The following is a 23,286-nucleotide window of genomic DNA, read 5'->3' on the forward strand; positions in this document are numbered from 1 at the left end:
GGACACACAAGATGTCCATGGTGCCCACAGTACCCACCAGTACAGTTCTACCCACTACTCACTCTCTTTTTAGACTCCAAGAATTCCTTGCAGTTTCCTGACTTCTAAATAAGTCACTTTCTTTGTATCTCCCTGGTTTCCCACAAGCCGTTTTCTATGCCTTGGGTGCCTTCCCCAATCTCATCGTGTTCCCACCTTTGACTCTTCTTCTTAAACCCTGTGCAAATGTTTCCTCCTTGGATTGTCTTCTTTCCCCTCTTCCCAATTCCCTTCCATCTTCAGTCTTTCAATCAAGACTCCAGGAACAGTTTCTGTTGCTATACCAATTACTTGCAATTGCAATCATTTATTTTTAAATCAGTCTCTAGACTCTTGGTTTCCTGAAGGTTTCTTTTCCTCCTATTATTCCTTAGCCCCCAACGCGGAGCCTAGCACAGAATAAGGACTTGGCAAAAGCAAAACTATTGGTCTGCTACTGGTACACAGAGAAGAGAAGTCAATATGGGCATTGACTTTCGTGCTGGGCATTTCAGGCAGTTTGGCTCATAAAGTTGGAGCATGAAGCCTCTGGCAAGGAAAGGCACATTCTCCAGAGGATTTGAATCTATGGAATCGCAACGCCCACACCGATTACTCATCCCTGACTTCAACTACATCTCTACCACCACCTCTAGAAAAAACGCGCCAAAATGTTTTACAACTCCCTTCTCCCTCATTTCAGTGAACAACTTACAAGGCAAGAAATAAGGGCTTGATTCTGAGCCAAGGGAAGTGAAAGCTTCCATGAGAACTCACAGCCCCCTACACAATGGCTCAATGCCCATACCCCCCCAGCTATTTATTAACCCAGTCCTCACTTGAGCAGGCAACAGTTCCTTCCCCACCCCCCGCATCCCCCCACATGGAAACCCCTGGGAAGCTAAAACACATTTGGCTGAGGAACAAGAAAGAAATCCTTTCCCCACCGTCACTTCAGCAGCCTGACCCTTCAGGGGAACTGACCGGGCAAAGTTATGAGGCTCGGACTTTGCAAGTTTCCAGTGAGAGTCCGGTGCTTGCAGTAGAGGGCTGGAGAGTTGGTCCCATGCCTCTCACCCACCTCATCTACCACTCCGAAATCCCCAGCCCCAGGTTGTGAGTCGAGGCCACTGGCACTCTCCAGAGAGAGATGAGCCGTGGGCGTATCTGAGAAGGCTGCAGCGAACATCTCCAAGCCTACTTGGCCCCTTGCAGCAGGACTTGGATCTGATGCTGCCATATTGAAAAGAAGGAAACAGCCGGCTCCTGACGCAGACCTGCTGAGACCCAGGGGGACAGAGCGCACTGCCTCTCCCTGCCCTGGCGCTGGTTGGTACGAGCCTGCATGCATCTCAAGTTGCGTGAACGACAGTTGAGGGATTTTTCTTCCAAACCGCGCGGGAAACGGATTTCAGTTCCAGGAAGGACAACAGCCAAGACTAAGCTGTACCCAGCTGCGGCGGCTGGGTTCTGCCTGGCTGCGCCCAGCCCAAGCAATAAATAATGCAAGGCTTCTGCAAGCGCGCCAGGGGCGAGAGCCGGAAAAGCTCCTGCTCTTTGCCACTGGGCTCAGGAGAGTGCAATCTGGGACTACCACTTGAGAGATGGCGCTCCAGTCCCTCCAGTCCCTTCGGGCCCCAGAAAGTTTCTTGAAAGTGCAAACTCTTACCTGACCCAAAAGATCATAGCCTAGCTCCTGGGCTATCGCCGAGGCTGCCTCAGGTCCCCCGGGGATCTCCGCCGCCCATTCATTCACAAACTGCCTCTTCGCTTTTACACTGTTCATTGCACACCAAGCGCAAAAGAGAGAGAAAGCAGTACACTGCAGAGTCCAGGCTCTTCGCCCCATGGCTTTCACACCGGTTCGCACCCAAGTGGGGAGGGAGGGGAGCGAGACGCAAGCCAGAGAAGCCAGAAACGATCACCCCTTCCACTGCGAGGCTCGGGACCACTTTCGCCCCGGCTTGCTCTGCGATGAGATAAGAGACGCGCAGGAGACGCTGGGCGGTGGCGAGCGCTCAGTGCAGCGTTTTGGTCTCCCTGCCGAGTGGAGCCCCAGCCCTTCCGAGGAGGAATGGAAATGAGTGTTTACACGTCAAATCTACGAAAGCCATCTCTTGACGTCAGATCTACCTGGACTGAGATCTGGATGGTATTCCCGGCGGGGTGGAGAAGCTGCTAAAATAAGCAGCGAGGGATTAAGAAAAGGAAGAAACATTTGCTGGTATTGGTTAAGTCGGCTCCCTTTCTGACTGTAAATTTTGCAGCCGCGAGAAACACCTTCACTTCTCTTTGAGAAGTGCCCCCCATTTGAATATAACTACCAAGAATCAAAGACCTGGAGCGCAGAACACTTTCCTTCCCTTTTGTCCTTTTGTCCATTTTCTTGATCTATGCTTAATTATCTCCTGTGTTAGGGGAGGGAGAGAGGAGGATTTTTATGACGACCCTGTGGATATCAGCACCTGCTATGAAGAACAGGGCCTTTCAGTCTTTCAAATGGGACAGAGGCTGGGAAGGCAGAGACCAGAAGGGAAGCTTCTGATCTGATTTGCCCAGGAGAATGAGCACCTCTGGGAAGACAATGTTAAAGCAACATTTTAAAGAACATATTTTTAGCCATTCAAACCACCTTAGTTAACAAGTTTACATCCTTCTCTCCTCTGTTTCTTAACCTCAGTAAAACAATATCTAAAATTCTGTCTCAGATATTGCAGCACCCACTACCACCCACTTTACAGTCTTTATCAGAAAAAATGATTAATCACATTATTTTAAAATTTTATTTATTTTTATCATACAATTTTTTAAAAGTTTCCTTTATTTATTAACAAGGAAGTGTACCCAAGTAGTATTGTGTTGATTCAGAGAGAGGAAGAGTAGGTTTCATTAACTCTGAAATTTCCATTCTTCCTTCAGGAGACCTTTTCACTTTGGTGTTGAACTGAAACTGTGCCATTACTTTCCCGTAAGAGGCAGTTTCTTTTGGTGGAAGAGTGTTTTCTTATGGAAAGAGAATAAGGAGATGTCTAAATGGTCCTCTATCCCAGAAAAGGGAAGTGAGTACAGTGTACTGTGGATGAACTTTTCTGATCCTGAGAAGCTGAGCCTGGTGGTAAATGCCAGGGTCTCTCTGCATTCAGCACCAAGGAGTGGACAGCGCCACCAGCACGGGTTGCCTGCGGGAGCTCCGCTTCTGAGTTCCAAGAATCGCCGTCCCCCCCCAAGAATCAAACTATTTCCTTTTGACTGGTACCACCCCCCTCTTTAAAAAGGAAAAACAGGAACTTGACCACAAGGGAGAAGTATGGTTAGGTCATAATCGTGACTAATTGCATTGGAATTCTTGGGAACACAATGCATTCAGCCCCAAAATAAAATTGCAGGGGATTCAAAGTCACCCGAGAAAGGTTTTTTCTTTCTTGTTTTTCTTTTTAAAGCTCCCAACCGCTGGGGGGCGCAGCCTATTCTAGAGAAAAGAGAAAAGGGTTAAGAGTGGGAGAAAGCATATGCGCTTGTGGAGAAAGGAAGCAAGAGATAACTCTTGACAGAAAGCAAATGAAATGGAGGCTTGATGGAGGATAAGGCTAGTACGGATTTTTCATTTGCCTGCATGTTTTCATAAATGTGGAGGAGATCAATAATTTCTTTAAATATAAAGCTTCTTAATGAGAACAAATGCCAATGTTAATAAACCATGTGATGCAGTTAAGTCTATTACAATAATGTAACTCTCACATGAGCTGCTGTAGAATGGACTCAGATTGATAGTTTTTCTGTTGGCACTGTAAATTCACATGTGTGAGTATTGATGGCTAGGTGAGCTGTCTTTTCGTATCTCAGCTGAGTTGTGGACTCAAGCTCTCTAGGGTATTTCATTCTTACAGTAGACAGATGTTAACTGTGTGCTAGCAAAACAGGAGACATTTGTTGCAAATGTTTAATAATGGTAGGAATGGTTAGAGCAGGAACATGTTTGCCCTTATTATTCTTCAAGCAAATCAGTTGGCAGTTCAAGTAAATGATTAAGGAGGCCAGTGTCTCATTAATGAATCATTTATCTTAAACGGAGCACCCAACGCACCTGGAATAAACATTCAGTTGATATACTTAAAAGTACAAACTAAATTCTCACAGTAGAAACATAATATCCCCATCCAAATATATATATATATATAGTAATTTATTTTGAAATTCTCTGAATTTTATCTGATGGACTTTAATTGCCACAGTTTCTGGGATGCAGAAAGGATGAATGTTTGCCAAGGCTAAGGGTGCAAATATAGATGTAGGAGTCATCTTAAATTTGTCATATCAAGGGCTAACCCTGTCCTGCTATGAAGATCATAGTAATAACCTCCAAGCCCATCACTGTCATATTTTATATCATAAATTAGAAGTCCCAATTATCACCCTTAAGTTGGTTTTAATAGCATTTGATTCATCTGATTAATTTATGCAGGAAACAGGATAATTCAGAAACTGCAAAGGACTGTTTCTATTATGAATTATCAAGTCTCATGCCTTTCATGACTGCTCCCAGCTGCACAGTGATACAGTTAATCATTTATTAGGTTTTCTTGGAGGGTAGTGAGGTATTATAAACAGGAGGTAAAAGATGTTCAGAGATCTGTAGATCACCATATCTCTTTAGTATTAGAAAATAAAAACTTCAAACCTTTTGTTACAGTGAAATAAAGTAGATATACTAGAGTGTATAAAACCATGTACCCAATGATTTATCACAAAGTGAACACCATATAACCATTCAGGTCAGGAAAAAGAGTATTGCCAGCCCTTCAGAGTAATTTTTCAGTTTTTTTTTTCTTCAAGAAGCATAAGGAAAAGAGTGAGGAAATAACTTAGGTCTAACATTTCCCAACTGTTATATAGACTTACATGTTTTCTTTGGGTAAATTTCCAGTTTTTTAAGGAATCACCACACTGTTCTCCATAGTGGCTGTACTAGTTTGCATTCCCGCCAACGGTGTAAGAGGGTTCCCTTTTCTCCACACCCTATCCAGCATTTATTGCTTGTAGACTTTTGGATCGCAGCCATTCTGACTGGCGTGAAATGGTACCTCATTGTGGTTTTGATTTGCATTTCTCTGATAATGAGTGATGTTGAGCATCTTTTCATGTGTTTGTTAGCCATCTGTATGTCTTCTTTGGAGAAATGTCTGTTTAGTTCTTTGGCCCATTTTTTGACTGGGTCATTTATTTTTCTGGAATTGAGCTGCAGGAGTTGCTTGTATATTTTTGAGATTAGTTGTTTGCCAGTTGCTTCATTTGCTATTATTTTCTCCCATTCTGAAGACTGTCTTTTCACCTTGCTTATAGTTTCCTTTGTTGTGCAGAAGCTTTTAATTTTAATTAGGTCTCATTTGTTTATTTTTGTTTTTATTTCCAATATTCTGGGAGGTGGGTCATAGAGGATCCTGCTGTGATTTATGTAGGAGAGTGTTTTGCCTATGTTTTCCTCTAGGAGTTTTATAGTTTCTGGTCTTATGTTTAGATCTTTAATCCATTTTGAGTTTATTGTTGTGTATGGTGTTAGAAAGTGTTCTAGTTTCATTCTTTTACAAGTGGTTGACCAGTTTTTCCAGCACCACTTGTTAAAGATATTATCTTTTCTCCATTGTATATTCTTGCCTCCTTTGTCAAAGATAAGGTATCCATAGGTGCGTGGGTTTATGTCTGGGCTTTCTATTTTGTTCCATTGATCTATATTTCTGTCTTTGTGCCAGGACCATATTGTCTTGATAACTGTGGCTTTGTAGTAGAGCCTGAAGTCAGGCAGGTTGATTCCTCCAGTTCCATTCTTCTTTCTCAAGATTGCTTTGGCTATTCGAGGTTTTTTGTATTTCCATACAAATTGTGAAATTATTTGTTCTAGCTCTGTGAAAAATACCATTGGTAGCTTGATAGGGATTTCATTGAATCTATAGATTCCTTTGGGTAGTATACTCATTTTCACTACATTGATTCTTCCGATCCATGAACACAGTATATTTCTCCACCTATTTGTATCCTCTTTGATTTCTTTCACCAGTGTTTTATAGTTTTCTATATCTAGGTCTTTTGTTTCTTTAGGTAGATATATTCCTAAGTATTTTATTCTTTTAATTGCAATGTTGAATGGAATTGTTTCCTTAATTTCTCTTCCTGTTTTCTCATTGTTAGTGTATAGGAATGCAAGGGATTTCTTTGTGTTGATTTCATATCCTTCAATTTTACTATATTCATTGATTAGCTCTAGTAATTTTCTGGTGGAGTCTTTAGGGTTTTCTATGTAGAGGATCGTGTCATCTGCAAACAGTGAGAGTTTTACTTCTTCTTTTCCAATTTGGATTCCTTTTATTTCTTTTTCTGCTCTGATTGCTGTGGCCAAAACTTCCAAAACTATGTTGAATAGTAGTGGTGAGAGTGGGCACCCTTGTCTTGTTCCTGACTTTAGGGGAAATGCTTTCAATTTTTCACCAATGGGGATAATGTTTGCTGTGGGTTTGTCATATATAGCTTTTATTATGTTGAGGTATGTTCTTTCTATTCCTGCTTTCTGGAGGGTTTTTTATATCATAAATTGATGTTGAATTTTCTCAAAGTCTTTCTCTGCATCTATTGAGATAATCATATGGTTTTTATTTTTCAATATGTTAATGTGGTGTATTACATTGATTGATTTGCAGATATTGAAGAATCTTTGCATCCCTGGGGTAAAGCCCACTTGGTCGTGATGTATGATCTTTTTAATATGTTGTTGGATTCTGATTGCTAGAGTTTTGTTAAGGATTTTTGCATCTATGTTCATCAGTGATATTGGCCTGTAGTTTTCTTTTTTTATGGGATCTTTGTCAGGTTTTGGTATTAGGGTGATGGTGGCCTCATAGAATGAGTTTGGAAGTTTACCTTCCTCTTCAATTTTCTGAAAGAGTTTGAGTAGGATAGGTGTTAGCTCTTCTCTAAATTTTTGGTAGAATTCAGCTATGAAGCCATCTGGACCTGGGCTTTTGTTTGCTGGAAGATTTCTGATTACAGTTTCAATTTCTGTGCTTGTGATGGGTCTGTTAAGGTTTTCTATTTCTTCCTGGTTCAGTTTTGGAAAGTTGTACTTTTCTAAGAATTTGTCCATTTCTTCCAAGTTGTCTATTTTATTGGCATATAATTGCTGATGGTAGTCTCTTATGATCCTTTGCATTTCTATGTTGTCTGTTGTGATCTCTCCATTTTCATTTTTAATTTTATTGATTTGATTTTTCTCCCTTTGTTTCTTGATGAGTCTGGCTAATGGTTTGCCAATTTTATTTATCTTCTCAAAGAACCTGCTTTTGGCTTTGTTAATTTTTGCTATGGTCTCTTTTGTTTCTTTTGCATTTATTTCTGCCCTAATTTTTAAGATTTCTTTCCTTCTACTAACCCTGGGGTTCTTCTGCCATATGACCCAGCAGTCCCACTGCTGGGCATATACACCGAGGAAACCAGAATTGAAAGAGACACGTGTACCCCAATGTTCATCACAGCACTGTTTATAATAGCCAGGACATGGAAGCAACCTAGATGTCCATCAGCAGATGAATGGATAAGAAAGCTGTGGTACATATACACAATGGAGTATTACTCAGCCATTAAAAAGAATACATTTGAATCAGTTCTAATGAGGTGGATGAAACTGGAGCCTATTATACAGAGTGAAGTAAGCCAGAAAGGAAAACACCAATACAGTATACTAACACATATATATGGAATTTAGAAAGATGGCAAAAGAGACACAGATGTATAGAACAGTCAGTTGGAGTCTGTGGGAGAGGGAGAGGGTGGGACGATTTGGGAGAATGTCATTGAAACATGTATATTATCATATGTGAAATGAATCGCCAGTCCAGGTTTGATGCATGATAAAGGATACTTGGGGCTGATGCACTGGGATGACCCAGAGGGATGGGATGGGGAGGGAGATGGGAGGGGGGTTCAGGATGGGTTCAGCCATGGGGTACACCCATGGCTGATTCATGTCAATGTATGGCAAAACCAATACAATATTGTAAAGTAATTAGCTTCCAATTAAAATAAATAAATTTATATTTAAAAAAAGAAAAATAAAAAAATAGTAGCTATATACTAAGACAAGTATGTGATTAATTAGTCTGTAATTATACTAAGATATTTGGTAATAGAACATATTATAGAGGGAAATATACCCATAGCAGTATTTTTTTCCCAAATAGAAAATTATAATATTTGCATGACACATGGGGTAAGCTGGAAGACATTTAGGAATATCTGTACAGCACTTACTAAAGCTATTTTTTGCATTTTTAAAAATGTGATACAGTTTTGACAAGAAAATACAATATAATATTTGGAGCAATATATTAAAATTGAATATGCTGCTGCTGCTGCTGCTAAGTTGCTTCAGTAGTGTCCGACTCTGTGCGACCCCGTAGATGGCAGCCCACCAGGCTTCCTATCCCTGGGATTCTCCAGGCAAGAACACTGGAGTAGGTTGCCATTTCCTTCTCCAATGCATGAAAGTGAAAAGTGAAAGGGAAGTCGCTCAGTCGTGTCTGACTCTAGCGACCCCATGGACTGCAGCCTACCAGGCTCCTCTGTCCATGGGATTTTCTAGGCAAAAGTACTGGAGTGGGGTGCCACTGCCTTCTCCAAAAATTGAATATAGGTAACATTAAATTAAGAACTATAAATATACTTCCACCAATGTAACCATTTAATCTCAGATTTTATGCTTGAAAGCCTATATCATTTCTAATCAAAACATTCCAGTGTCAGTCTTTTTTAATTGTTTATGGCTGCTGTCAATGAAAAAACAATTTTGTAGAAGAGAATAAAATTTTGAAACAACTTTTACAATCATTAAAAATTTGCAACATTTGATCTTAAATATAGCAATTCTTCCTTTTAGCTCCTTGCTAAATTTACCTTAGGAATTTCATAAGAGGTTGCTGTAAATTTAGAATTCACCTAAATTTTATAAAGCATTACAAAATCATTTTTCTATATTGAAAAATACATGTGCCTTTTAGAAATGTTACAATGAACCTACTTTGCCACAAATGGATAAAGGTATTTAATGCATGGGAAGACTGACATTGGTGCCATTGCCTAAAGATATACCTGCCAAAAGCTTCTTTCTCATCGTCTAACCTCCCATGGCCAAATTTTGGTGGGGATGGTATGCTAATTAACAACTTAGGACATGAACTTCTCCAACAGATCCATAGTTCCTTCTCCTAAGATAAAAACTGGCGTACTTGCAGCACAAAGGTGATAGCAAGACAGACACCCAGCTTGGTTGAGCTCACTCTCTTGAGGCCAGGCCAATGAGTGCTAGGTGTCACTAATCATGATTGACTAATTGCCGACCTGGTTGAATCTTCTCCCCAGGAGCCCAGGATCAGGCTGCTTGCATGGCCCTCTCAAAGGATGAAAAGACCAAATATCTTGAGGCACATCTATAATCCTACAGGCTAGGAAGTTCTATCTACAGGAATGAAGGTAAGAGGATAATAAAGCAAAGTCTGTACACTGAAAGGCTCCAGAGTGGATAAGTAATTATAAAGGACTTATTGAGTGAACTGGACAAAGTATTGAATTTAATACAAAGTTGAATTATTAAAATTGAAGAAATGAGTGTTATTAATTCCAATTATTGAACATGACTTGTCACTTCCAGTGAAAGTAGATAATTAAATGTAGTCATATGCAAATATTTATTAATATTTCCTTTTTTACTTTAGAATGGGGTCCTTAAAAATTTGCATTTACTGAGAAAGTTTTGAATTCTAGGCAATGCTCCTGCTTCCTCTGTGCTCTCAAACACTACCATTTTCGTATGGAAAACACAGAATATAATTGCTTTTGCTGTTCCTGTAAGTGTATTTTTTTTTTTTTTTTTTTAGTGAAAATTATAGACTGTCAGTATCAAAAAGTAACCTTAACAGTTATCTGGTTCCTTGCTTCTCAGAGTGTGGTTCACATACTACATGATAGGCATCACTTTGGAGCTTTTTAGAAATTCATTTGGTCTATCACCCCCCACCCCAACACTACTGAATCAGAACTGGCTTTTCTAATGAGTCCATGTTGATTCATATACAATTAAAGTTTGAGAAGCATTGATCTAGTTAACACATTCTTAAATATATGAAACTCCTAAGGAATATTCCTTTTCACCATTGAGAATGACATTAACTATGGTTTGTCATACATGACCTTTTTTGTGTTAGGATAAGTTTCCTCTATTCTCACTTTCCGGAGAGCTTTTTATCATGAATCAGTATTGAATTTTGTCAAAAGCTTTTTGTGCATCTGTTGAGATGATCATATGGTTTTCATTCTTCACTTTGTTAATATGGTGTTTCACATTGATTGATTTGTGGATATTAAAGAATTCTTGCATCCCTGAAATAGATCCCACTCGATTGTGGTATATGATCCTTTTAGTGTATTGTTGGATTCGGTTTTGTTGAATATTTTTGCATCTATGTTCATCAGTGTTATTGGCCTATAATTTTATTCTTTGTGTGTTATCTTTGGTTTTGGTATCAAGGTAATGGTGGCCTCATAGAATGAACTTGAGTGTTCCTTCCTCTGTGATTTTTGGAAGAGTTTCAGAAGGGTAGGTGTTAACTTTTCTCTAAATGTTTAATAGAATTCACCTGTGAAACTATCTTATCCTGGACTTCTGTTTGTTGGAAGTTTTAAAATCACTGTTTCAATTTCAGTACTTGGGATTGATCTGTTCATATTTTCTATTTCTTCCTGGTTCAGTCCTGGAAGGCTTTATCTTAAGAATTTGTCTATTTCTTTCAGGTTGCCCATCTTTTGGCATGTAGTTATTTGTAGTAGTCTCATGATTCTTTTAATTTCTGTAGTGTCAGCTGTAACTTCAAATTTTACAGACTTAAGTGGATAAAAAATACGTGGTGCAAATAAACAATGAAATATTATTTACCTATAAAAATAAAATAACACCATGAGTCTAGAGATTATCATAATAAGTGAAGCAACTCAGAAAAAGACATGCAAGTGATATCACTCATGTATGGACTCTAATAAACAAATAAAGATAAAAATGAACTTATTTACAAAACAGAAGCAGACTTACAGATAGCGAGAACAAACTTACGGTTACCAGAGTGGAAATGGAGGGGGCAAATCAGGAGCTTGAGATGAAGCAGCAAGGACCTACTGTGTAGCACAGGGCACTCTACTCAATACTCTGTGATAACCTATGTTAGAAAAGAATCTAAAAAAATAAACAAATGTGCATATATAACTGAGTCACTTCGCTGTACACCTGAAACTAACACAACATTGTAAATCAACTATATGCCCATAAAATTAGAAATTTTTAAAAAGGAATATTTCTATCAAATAGGTAATTCAGGGTCTCTCCCCAAACAGCCTGTTCTTTGGTTTGGGTTAGCTCAAATGGTTACAAAACCTTTCCTTATAATGACATAAATCTTTGCTCATTGTTTTCCTCCAGTCATGCTAATTTTTCCCTGCTGCACCACACTGGTAGGCATTAAGCTTTTTTGTGTGTGTGACAGCTTTTCTGATTTGGAAGACAGATTTATTATGTCTTGTCTAAGTTTTCTTACTTTAGGTTAAACATTCTCAATCTGTTTTAATGATTTAGCATTCTGGTTACTCTTGTCTGAACAGGATCTTTCAAACATACTTTTAAAAATATGGCACCCAGAATTAAATGTAATATAGTCAGCCAAACCTGTGTTGATTAGAACAAGAATTTCACCTCTTTCTCGAAACTATCCATCTGCCACGATAGCATAAAACTGAGTTAGGTTTACTTTTTCCTTGTCGAACAAATAATTTACAATAATCTCTATTTATAGTCACATGTGCTATTAATCCACATTTCCACCCTGATTTGCAGTTTTTGTGTTCTTGTTATCTGTGTATATGGATGCAGGATGTTTGGAATCTTGATTTTATCATCCATTGATTTGCTCTGAGCTTTATGGTGTATACAAATGAAGTCAGCTTTCTATTAGTAGCTTTGTTCAGGTTATTTATAAAAAGATTTAAGTTAGTTAATTTATTGAAAGAGAAAAGACATAACTACTAGAAACTTCCTTACAAGTTAATTTAATAATAGTATACTTTAGAAGCAGTTTCAACTCTCCCTCACCAGTGACTATTCAAAAGAGTAGCAGAAGACCTTGTTACATGTTATGTAGAAGTCTAGATATACAGTTTCTATAGGCTTGACTCTCTCCATGTCATGCTGGGTGTCAGTGATCAAAATTTATTTTGTGAGTAATTCAAACCAAAACTTTAATACTTTGATCTGAAATTGATGATTGCCCATTGATCTAGTTCATAAAACTTACTTTCTTTGCATTCTTGGAACTGAGAATTTTTGACCAGCTCATCTTTCAGCACTGATCTTTATTCTGCCTTCTAATATTCCTCAGTGATCTTTGACGCTGGTTCAGGTGTCTCCCTTTTATAATGGATTTATTCTTCATTGACATTTACCTGTATTATCTGGCCCCTCCCCTTGAATTAGTCCCAGGTAGTATTGGTATACAACAAAAGGCATCTTGGATGAATCAAAATTATTTTGGTTTCAAAAGACAAAGAGCTGTGTCCTAACTAAAACCAGCTTAAGCACAAGAAGGGAAATATATTGGGTTATGTTATTAAAGCATGAAAAATGAAATATAGAACTGGCCCAAGAGACTGGAATCAGAGACTTAAATAGCTTTTATCAAGTGCCCTCCTCATCCCCGCTCTCATTTCTCAGCTTCTACATCTTCATAGTTCTCATTTCTCAGGCTTTTCCACAGGGCGACATATGTGACCATTGACACTTCTGAGATCACAGCTTTTGAGTTCATAATATAAGGGGGAAAAGAGGATTTCCTTTCAGTCCTCAATGTGAAAGTCCCAGAGCAAAACTATGCGTGCTAGGCTTCACTGATACTGATACCTTCACCCTGGGTCAGTGTGTTCTGATTGGCTGGATGTAGACAGTGTGACCGATACTGTATTTGAAAGTGTAAGGAGGGTATTAGCTTTAGTATGACTTGTAGTTACATCATCAGTTCAGTGTTTTCAGTAAGGAAAGAGCAATTCCCCAAAGAAAGGGTGAAGTGGAGATTTGTATAATAAAGAAAGCAAAAGTGTTTAGAAACAAAAGGAAGTTCCCATAATAAAAAAAAAAGAAAAAAGTCTAGAAACATAAACAATCACCATGCCCTTCAGCAGACAGAAAGCAAGTAAAAAATAGTCATTGACAATCCATATTTTCCCATTCTGTGGTATTCTCTCTCCTGTGGTTCATGCATTTAAGCATTGTTCAACATTTAAAAGCAAATACTGATGTTGAATTAGTTAATTTAGACAACATAAATATAGCAAGTAGTAGATTTAAATCCTTTTAAATTGTTTAAAAAAGACTTAGGGGTGAGGTTATAAAAACAAGATCTTTTCTAGCTTTTCATCGTGAAGTAATTTTAGATTTACAAACAGTTGTAAAGACAGTATATAGGGCTCATTTATCTTTCACTCAGCTTTCCCATATTATGTAACTATAGTACTAGTTAGCTAAACCAAGACATTACCATTGGTATACTACTATTAGCTATTCTAAAGAGCTTCTTCAAATTTCTCATGATTAGGTTAGAATTATGCTTTTTTTTTTTTTTTTTTTTTTTTTAGTAGGAAGTGATGTTATGTCATTTTCACTGCTGGTGTCAGGAGGTACAGATATCCACATGTCTAAATTACTAGAGATGCTGTTTCCGACCACTTGAATAAATTGGCATTGTCCAGGTTATTCTCCACTACAAAATTACTGTTTGAGAAAGAATATTTCAGTGCAAAAATAATTGTTGAAGTCGTGATGAAAAGAACCAAAGTATATTAATAATATCCAATTTGATAAAATGAAAATAATTTCACTTCCACAGGCCCTTGTACCTTGTGATCCTCGTTATTTATTATTCCACAAGCCAGGAGATGGCTTTTCAGTCTTACTGAGTGTATTTCTTACTTGTCATATCTGGGATCAGGGTTGGTCCACTCTTAGAACCACAGTTAGAAACAATTGTTTGAGGCCTGCTTTTCCTTGCGTATTTACAACAGCTTCAGTGCAGTCCTTCAAGGATTACGTTTATTTAAACAACAGGCAGATTAATCCCAGCGTTCACTGGAAGGAGATGAGAAGCAAAGGAAAAGTTAGGTTCAATCTATTACTGTTGTTTATCCCTCAGTGGTCCTGCTAGAAATAGAACCTGAAGATGACCAATCCTACAACTGACGCTGGGGAGTCTTAGATTGCTTTCCACTCTAGCGCAGAGGTCTCAGTCCTCAGTTGCCTTCCCAGGCCTCTTTGAGCACCACTAACTCACTGCAAAGAGCAAACAAGTCTGTGAAAGTAGAATCAGTCCACTGCGCATTACCTTAAAATTCTAAGCTGATTTCTGACACTTAAACTTGACAATTGTCTAGTGCAAATCTGGTTTTCTGGCTTCTTAAAAAAGACATTAAAAAAAAAGAAAATTAAGAAATACATTATCAGTGTCTGATAATGGTGAATTCCCACCATTATCAGACATTGAGACAAAGGGTAAATTTCTGCAATTTTGTTTACCTCCGCTTTTTTTTTTCTTATGATAAAGTTCAGGTATCCTTGACTCTATCAAAAGTAGGAAAACAAAGCATAGCAGGAGTCAGAGATTTAAAGAAAACTTTGTCTTAAGCTTGACTTACACAATCAGTTGTGGTATCTGCTGTCTCCTCTGAGCATTTGTGTCTGTACTCTTTTCCCTGAAGCCTCCTGCAGACTCTTTCCAAACCCAGTCACACTGCAGCCATAGCTCTTTACTCACAGCAAGGAAGAGGACAACAGGTCCAATATCTTAAGCAAACGTGTATTGGCCAGGTCTGGCTTGTTACATCCCAGGAAGAAATTTGTATCCCAGGAAGTAATGTTATGTCATTTTCATTGCTGGTGTCAGGAGGTACAGATATCCACATGTCTAAATTACTAGAGATGCTATCTCTGATCACTTAAGTGGCATTGTCCAGATTATTCTCCACTACAAAATTACTATTTGAGAAAGTATATTTTGGTGCAAAAATAATTGTGGCCAAGAGTTCCTTCCCAGCCCACAAATTTGGGAAAGAGATGGACTTGTGTGTGTGTGTGTGTGTGTGGTGGTAGGGGAGATGGAACAGATGTTAGCAAGGTGAAGGAGTCAATTTAGGCTATTCATGTTCTGACTCTTCAGTCCAGGTTAATCAGGATTCTGGGGCCACACCTACACTTGGGGAAATATGGGGCTTTGTCACTGGGAAAGCTTGGGAAAAATAGCTTTGAGAAAGTGGCTTGTGGAGGGCGGTGGCTGGTGATCCGGTTTATTCTTTTCTGGTGCTTTATCACTAGAAAAAGCAGAAGCAGTGCCTTTAATTTTATTTGCAAGGTGAATTGAGAGTTGATTGGAAAACTGACAGCATTTGCCAAACGGATCCCAAACTTGACATGGACACTCTTTTGAGAAGCAGTAAGTGCAGAGGCAAGAGCGGGCTCTGGGGCCAGACTGCCCGGGGTAGGATCCCAGTTCTGCTACTTTTATTCCCTCGGGAAGTTTGGTCATGGTTTTGATGCTTGCGTGCTTTCATTTCTTCATATGTAAAAAGGGCTGTAGTGGGAACTCACCTGATGCAGTTATATGATATACCTAGTGCAAGTTAATGAGTTACTTTTATTAAGAAAGTAGCACCTTAGTAGGACACAGTTCGCTGTCAAAGCGTTTTTCCAGTGGGGAGGATGTGGCACGGTTTTGGAGGCACATTGGTTGCTTGATTTCCAAGCTTAAGCCTGCCTGGCTCTGGTACCCAATTCACACATCATTCTCTTCTCTTCTTCTACTCCAGTATGCTCCCCTTCCTCTTTTATTTCTTTCGATCATAGTCTTGCATATTCTGAGTAGATTTTTGCTGTAATCCTGCTGAGAGAAGCAAGACAGATTTGATGGGCTCCAGTGCGCTGAAATGCAGAAGAGTGAAGTGAGTCACCTGTGGCTCATGCAGCTGGTGTGACCAGGGTACCAGCTCCTTCCTCTTTGAACTCTTGGCATTTGATTTCATGGTGGAAAATAGTCATTGAGTTTAGGCTAATGGGAAGAACTAGAAAGACTAGAAAGCTGCTCCTCCAAACACAGTCTCTAAAAATGGCACTTTAAAAAAATTAGGTACTATATTGAGTTGATGTGTGAAATATGATGGAAATGTATTGTGAAAGCTTGAGCCCAGTGGATCCTGCAGTCAGTATCAAGAGTGGCAGTCAGACCTTGAGGCACACATAGACAGCCGTCAAAGGAGCATCTTTTAGAAAACTTGGCTTCACCCCTCCATTTTGCCCTCCTGCTGTTAGAACCTGCCTATGATTCTGTGTGATTGAACAGTAACACAGTCACTTCATTTCTATTTCTTTACTTCATCTGGAAGGTTTAGATCTGGCCCATGTGCCCCATGATTATAGGAATATAATGATAACTGGCACTTATACAGTACTGTATGCTCTTCATAAGGACTTAACATTTACTAGCTTCTCACTACACTGGTACCACCAATTTCATTTTACAGACACGTAACCTCAGTCATAGGCTGAGTCTGCCAGAGTTTGCCTAATTGATCTGATAGAGCTAAAAGGAGAACTCAGGCTTGCAGTACTTCTATCTTCATTCGCATGGACTATTTTGACGTTTAGTAGTTTGAGCAGTTGAGGGTATGAGTCCCCTCTGCCCCTTACTAGCACTGTTGTTTTAACGTGAAACTTCAGCTTCCTTATCTGTGCACTAGGGGAAATAAAACTGGCGACTCTTCATAAGAACTGGAGGTGACTCAGTCATGTAAATCTTTTAGAACAGGGCTTGCCACATGCTAAGTGCTCAGTAAAGGCTAACTGTTATGATTCCCTCTTTGTCTTCTCTGGTCATTTTCTTGGTGTTGCAGCAAAGAGAACTGCCCATGGTTTGAGATTAATCCTAGAAACACCATGTTCCTGAGTTTATATTACCTGAAAAAATGATTACCCTTTGTTGCTCTGGAAAGACTGGGAGCTCAAAAAATAAATTGATTAAATTGAACAGCATCCCTGACCGTTGGTACTAGGCATATCTTGAGGCCAGTAATTTTCAAACAGTTTATTTTGCGTAAAGCTCATCTCGGGTGCTTGTCTAAAATGCAAATTGCTAGGTGTCCCTCTTCCCATTCTGATTCTTGTATAACATGGGGCCTAGGAATCTGCAATCTTTAACCAATACCCTTGGAGGACATAGGAAACTTGGAAAGACCCTCAGCTAGTGTTGGCTCCTATCCTGCTGTTGCTTCTCCTACTCCTTTTCCTTCTGTTCCTCTTTTTTGTTTTTGCCATCATGACCATTGTCCTCTTCATCACCTTATCTTCTCTCTCTTCTCATTGCTTGCTTCTTCTCCCCACCCTTTCAAATAGACTGCCTGAGGTTATTTTCCACTGTTACACTAACTCTATTATTATCTCTCTAGAGAAAATGCCACTGAACCTGGGGGAAAAATACAGAGTAATTACTCAAAGGAAAAAATATATATATATAACTTCCCTGGATCCAATTAGGAAGACAGTCATTAAGTCGAAGTGATCATTTTGCCCTCACATCATTGTAAGACTCTGGCCCTCTCACAAAGAGTAAAATAGCCCATGTTTGTTTCCTGAGCTTATCAATGTTAGAGCCCAATTTAATGCCCTGAGAGTAAATTTTAAAGTCTTTCCCATTAAGATGCGACTAAGCACACCCACACAGGTATAGGATTGTTATCCAGACAATCCAATAGAAATCTTACTTATATTGCTATTTTGCTTCAAATCATTCAGGCATCCCCAAAAAGATATTCTGGGTTCCTGTCTCCCCATTCCAACCCCCAGCTTATTGTACCTTATTGCTGAGAAACTAGAGAATAGAGCCAGGTGCTAGCTATGAAACCACTTTAACAAAGTATGGTCACCTATTTGGACACTATATCTAGATAACTTCAGAGTAAGCAGATATTTAGCAATTACCAGCTTTGAAAGAAATATAAATAGCTGATCCAAAGCATGAGTTTCAAAGTGTTTTTAGCCCAAATTATAGATGTGATTATCAGTGGTTTTCCGTTCTTTCTGTCCATTAGGGTCATTTAAGTAGCTTTTAGACAATATCAATGCCGTGGCCTTACACCTAGAGATTGTGATTGAATTAGTGTGTCACAGAGCATGCTACTGATGCTGCTGGTGTTCAGTTGCTAAGTCGTGTCTAACTCTCTGAGACCTCATGGACTGAAGCCTACCAGGCTCCTCTGTCCTCCGCTATCTCCCAGAGTTTGCTCAAATTCATGTTCATTGACTCCGTGATACTATCATCTAACCATCTCATCCTCTGCTGCCCCCTTCTCCTTTTGCCTTCAATCTTCCCCAGCATCAGAGTCTTTTCCAATGAGCCAGCTCTTCGAATCAGGTGGCAGAGTATTGGACTTTCAGCTTCAGCATCAGTCCTTTCAGTGAATTTTCACAGTTGATTTCCTTTAGGATTGCCTGGTTTGATCTCCTTGCAGTCCAAGGGACTCTGAAGAGTGTTCTCCAGCACTACAATTTGAAAACATCAGTTCTTTGGTGCTCAGCCTTCTTTATAGTCCAGCTCTTACATTCATACATGACTATTGGAAAAACCATACCTTTGACTATATGGATCTTTGCTGACACAGTGATGTCCCTGCTTTATAATATGCTGTCTAGGTTTGTCATAGCTTTCCTTCCAAGGAGCAAGTGTCTTTGAATTTCATGGCTATAGTCACTGTCTGCAGTGATGTTGGAGCCCAAGAAAATAAAATCTGTCATTGCTTCCACTTTTTCCCCTTTGATTTGCCATGAAGTGATGGGACTGGATGCCATGATCCTATGAGCATGGCATGGCTCATAGCTTCATTGAATTATGCAAGCCTCTTTGCCATGACAAGGCTGTGGTCTGTGAAGGGGAAGCCAGTGATAGGGACAGAGTAAAGGGACAAAGTAAGTGGCTAAATAGTTAATCTCACTAGGGGATTGTCAGTAAAAATAAATAAATAAATATATATATAGGAAACCCCTGTAAGTTAACGATTACTCAAAAAAAAGCAGGTTTGCCTAACTGCAAAACCAAGCAGGCTTACTTAGCTACAAAACGGTTTAATGGAAACAAGAAATATCCCTGAACAATGGAACAATGCTGGTGTGAGACCCACATCCTATCCGGTGAGCTCGGTAAATTAATGATTCCTAGGACATGCTCCTCTGTGTGCACTAAAAACAAAAATATAAGCAAAAGGTGACAGTATACCAAAACCTGAGATGATTTACCATTTATAGCATGTGTTATGGCTTTTTGGCTCATTTCCATTGCACCATGACAGTCCCAACTTGACCATGTAAGACAAGAAGACCCCCCTGTCCAATGTGGAAGAGGAACTGATGATGGAAGCATGATGTCTACTCAAAAATGAGGAAGAAGATGGCCTTTTCCCTCTGCATTTTTCCTTTGATTATAAAACTGTAGCCCCCTAAGTTCTCAGGGCAAGGGACCTTCTCATATGTCTGCTTGTAAACCCCACAAGAATCCTATTCTATCTAGTAAATCACTTCTTATCTATCACTTTGCCTCTTGCTGAATTCTTTCTGCACTGAAATATAATCAAAAAAACCAGAGTTCCTTGGAACGCCCCCAAATACCACCTAGCAATTTCACTGGGAATTCTCCTGAGCACCAAGGGGTAGTTATTAATATACCTGTGTCAGATTTACTTGACCATTGCAGCTTTCTGCCTCCTTCTGCAAGGCTGAGGCACAGATTAAGATTAGAAATAAACTAAAGCAGAGAATTTTAAGAACATTTTACCCTCAATTCCTGTATATTTTAGGGAAAGTGAAATACTTGGTCTAGGATTTCTTCTTAATTGCCACAATTTTCTGTTTCATTTTGCTAGGGTATACTTGATCTTGTCAACATACTCTGAGCACCTAACAGTATGTGGAACCGCAAGGACATTCCATGTGAATCTTAGCAATACAAAGAATAAAGGTAAAAGGCAAGTTACATCTGCTGGTCAATAATTCCTCATGGCTGAATCTGAGTAGTCCTAGAAGCAGCCACAGGAGTTGAGAGTTCATTTATTCCTCACCTCACCCTTTCTGGAGCTTGTGAAGATTAGCTGGAAAGATTTACATAAAGAGGCTGTTCTTTGCCCTTGTCTTCATTTTTGGCTTAGGCCTTTTAAGCTCTCATTGAAAATAGGTGCATTTAAACCATGATTTGCCAATGTGCCTCATGTAAAAGATTTTTAACTTTGCAGGTGTTAGGCATTAAATTTACTTAATTTAGAAAGATTGCTAATTGAGTTCCAGTACTTGCTATCTACCTAGATGTTCTGGCACTTGAGAATAAACTTTTCCTGTTTTCTGTGTTTTAAAGGTTCAAAACTTTTTAGGAATTGAATTCTTTTCTGATTTTATCCAATACTACAAAATCTGTTGGCTTATATAGTTTAAAATCTTTCTTTCAAATATTTCCACCAAACAATTTTCTGTAATAAATTAAAAAAAAAAATCCTGTCTCATTTACAATCTTTTTTTTTTTTTGCTACTAGTTCTGGAAATTTTTATTATATTCCAGCTCTTCCACTGAGTTCTTCATTTTCGTTTTTGCCATCATGTTGTTAATTTCCAAGAGATCCTCTTTGTTTTATGAATGTTCCTTTTTATTTGTCCTTGTTCTCTCATCACTGCAAAATGTCCTCATGCCTTTGAGAATATTCATGCCAGTTTTTTGCTTTCAAGATGTTTCCTCCCCCCGTGCAGCCCACCAAGTTGTTGTTTTCTGTTTCTGCTCTGTCAGAGCAAAGGCATTCTTCAGATCTCTGGCAATCCTTGATTGCCAGACCTTGTTTAAGTGTGAGTCAAGGAAAGGGTGGTTGGAAGCTGTGGTCCTTGCGGAGGGAAGTGGCGACCATGACCTTTGCTGTCGGATGGCCTAGCAGATAGTTGAGGTGAGAAAGCTCTGATTCCGGGTCTTTAAGTCTCTCCTCTTGGGTTGTTCAGGTGCCACAGAGAAGATTCTAACCTCCAACCTTCAGTCTGGAGGGAGCGGGGCTGGCTGCAGAGGGAAAAGAATCCTGGGAACCTTAGCATCCATTTGCCTTGCTCAGTTCCATATGAAAACCCCACCTTTAGTTGTGCCTGTGTCCTGGTGAATCCCTGTTTTACTCTCTCTAGGGAAGAATCCTCTAGTCTTTGGCCGAGGTAGCAAGAGGTAGCAAATAAGTGGTTTTCTGAGAGTGATGAAGGGATCCGGGAGTATGGTTGCTTCTGAAACAGACTTTCGAGTAATCCATTTTATTTTTGCGTGTCTTTTCATCTCAGCTTCCAGAGCTATTTGGTGCCACCAATTCCCAAGCCGTAGGGGAATTCTGAAATGTAGAAAGGCTTAGTTCTTAGCTTTCCCTTCTGCTGACTGAAGACTCCATTTTCTTGGGTGTGCTAAATTGTTTGTTTTTCTGCTTCCATAATTCTATTGCTAGTGCTTCCACGCCTGTTCTCATTCCAGTGAGTTTATGCCTTTAAAAAAAATCCCTTCCCTGTAGTTTTTGAGAGGTTTGGGGAGGGAGTGCATATAGATATATATATTTAATCAGCTAACTTTACCTAAAAGGATAATAGACAAATGAACACAGTCTAACTGACCCCTAATATTTGACTAGTTAAATAAACCATGCACATGTGCATGCTCAGTCACTTTAGTTGTGGTCGCCTCTTTGCAACCTGATGAACTGTAGCCCACCAGGCCCCTCTGTCCAAGGGGAGCTCTCATAAAATGGAAGGCTATTCATAATCATTAAAGGATTATGCCAATGAATAGTTATGGACATAGTAACCTACAAAATTCCATGTGGGAAATGACAGGTTAATAGTATTAATAATAGTACCTAACAAAGAACTTTCTCTGGCCTCACGCTTTGCTAAGTTCCCAAAATTTATAGGGAAGTTATCTTTATTATCCATTTTATAGATGAAATAGAGGCTTGGAGAAATGAGGCAATCCGCCAAAAATCACAGGGTCTTTGTCCCAGATTTGGGATGACTGTGACTGGCTTCAAAAATGACAGAAATACACCCAGACACAGTAGGAAAAGGAGAGGGTGGGCCACACTGAGAGAAGCATTCATGTATATATACATTGGTGGTGGTGGTTTAGTTGCTCAGTTGTGTCTGACTCTTTGCGACCCCATGGGCTGTAGCCCGCCAGGCCCCTCTTTCCGTGGGATTCTCCAGGCAAGAATACTGGAGTGGGTTGCCATTTCCTTCTCCCGGGGATCTTCTGGATGCAGGATTTCAACCCGGGTCTCTTGCATTCAGGCGGATTCTTTACCGACTGAACTATGAGGGAAGCCCCACTAGATCGCTAGTGGGAAGCTGCTATATAGCACAAGGAGCTCAGCTCCATGCAGAGGGTGGAAGGGAGACCTAGAGGGAGGGGACATGTGTTATACATAGAGCCAACTCACACTGTTGTACCACAGAAACTAACACAACATTGCAAAGCAATTATACACCTTGTTTTTTGTTTTTTGGTTTTTTTTTAACAAAAATGACAGAGAAGTCAGAGGCAGCAATGAGTTCTATTTACAACTGTATCCAGCATCAAAAGGGTATGAGGACAGTGTTGACTAGGATCCCTCTGACCAAGAAGTGTGCCTCTTCTTCCCCCAGGGACAAGGCAGTAGTCAGCAGCTTGAGCAGGTGAGAAATCTGACACGTCTGAGAGGCCCAGGGCAAAGAGTGGTCAGGCTTGCTTCCTTTTATGCTTCCAGGTCATTTCACTGCCTCTTCTACTGTGTAAGGTAATGTTTAGCAATCTTACCACCTGGCTATGTCCAGGTTCTAGGTCCAGAGATGCCTCTAATGGCACACTTTTGTGATCTTCTCGATTCTATACCTTCACTGGGTGAGTCTTCCACCTACGTTGTATTTCGTGGTTCTCCATAGCTAGGTCTAGTCACAGCCTGTTTTATAAATTAATAAGCAGAATGTGTAGTATATGAGTCAGTTTCCATAAAGTGAAAAGAAACATGCTAGGTTCTGAGAAAAACTGAACCCCGGTCTCATTATTGTGTGTGATATCAGGGTACAATGTCAGGGGGCTGGGATTCCATTTGGAATTGCAAAATAAT

At 39.6% G+C, this 23,286-nt stretch overlaps 1 protein-coding gene and 1 long non-coding RNA gene across 3 annotated transcripts in view; one reads left to right on the forward strand and one right to left on the reverse strand.

Moving 5' to 3' along the window:
• Window positions 1–2,053, reverse strand: part of PCSK1 (proprotein convertase subtilisin/kexin type 1) — a 46,313-nt gene extending 44,260 nt beyond the window's left edge. For both annotated transcript variants that reach the window (XM_070374773.1, XM_005899299.3), the window contains exon 1: window positions 1,688–2,053. In XM_070374773.1, coding sequence (XP_070230874.1) covers window positions 1,688–1,867 — 180 coding nt within the window. In that variant the 5' untranslated portion in view covers window positions 1,868–2,053. The remainder of the gene's footprint in view (window positions 1–1,687) is intronic.
• LOC138988609 (uncharacterized) overlaps window positions 1–23,286 on the forward strand; it is a 565,076-nt gene that overhangs the window by 398,162 nt on the left and 143,628 nt on the right. The window contains exon 9 of the long non-coding RNA XR_011464881.1: window positions 9,421–9,531. This is a non-coding gene — a long non-coding RNA (uncharacterized lncRNA). The remainder of the gene's footprint in view (window positions 1–9,420; window positions 9,532–23,286) is intronic.

This window comes from Bos mutus, chromosome 7, assembly GCF_027580195.1.
Source record: "Bos mutus isolate GX-2022 chromosome 7, NWIPB_WYAK_1.1, whole genome shotgun sequence".
In the NCBI taxonomy this organism is placed as follows: domain Eukaryota; kingdom Metazoa; phylum Chordata; class Mammalia; order Artiodactyla; family Bovidae; genus Bos; species Bos mutus.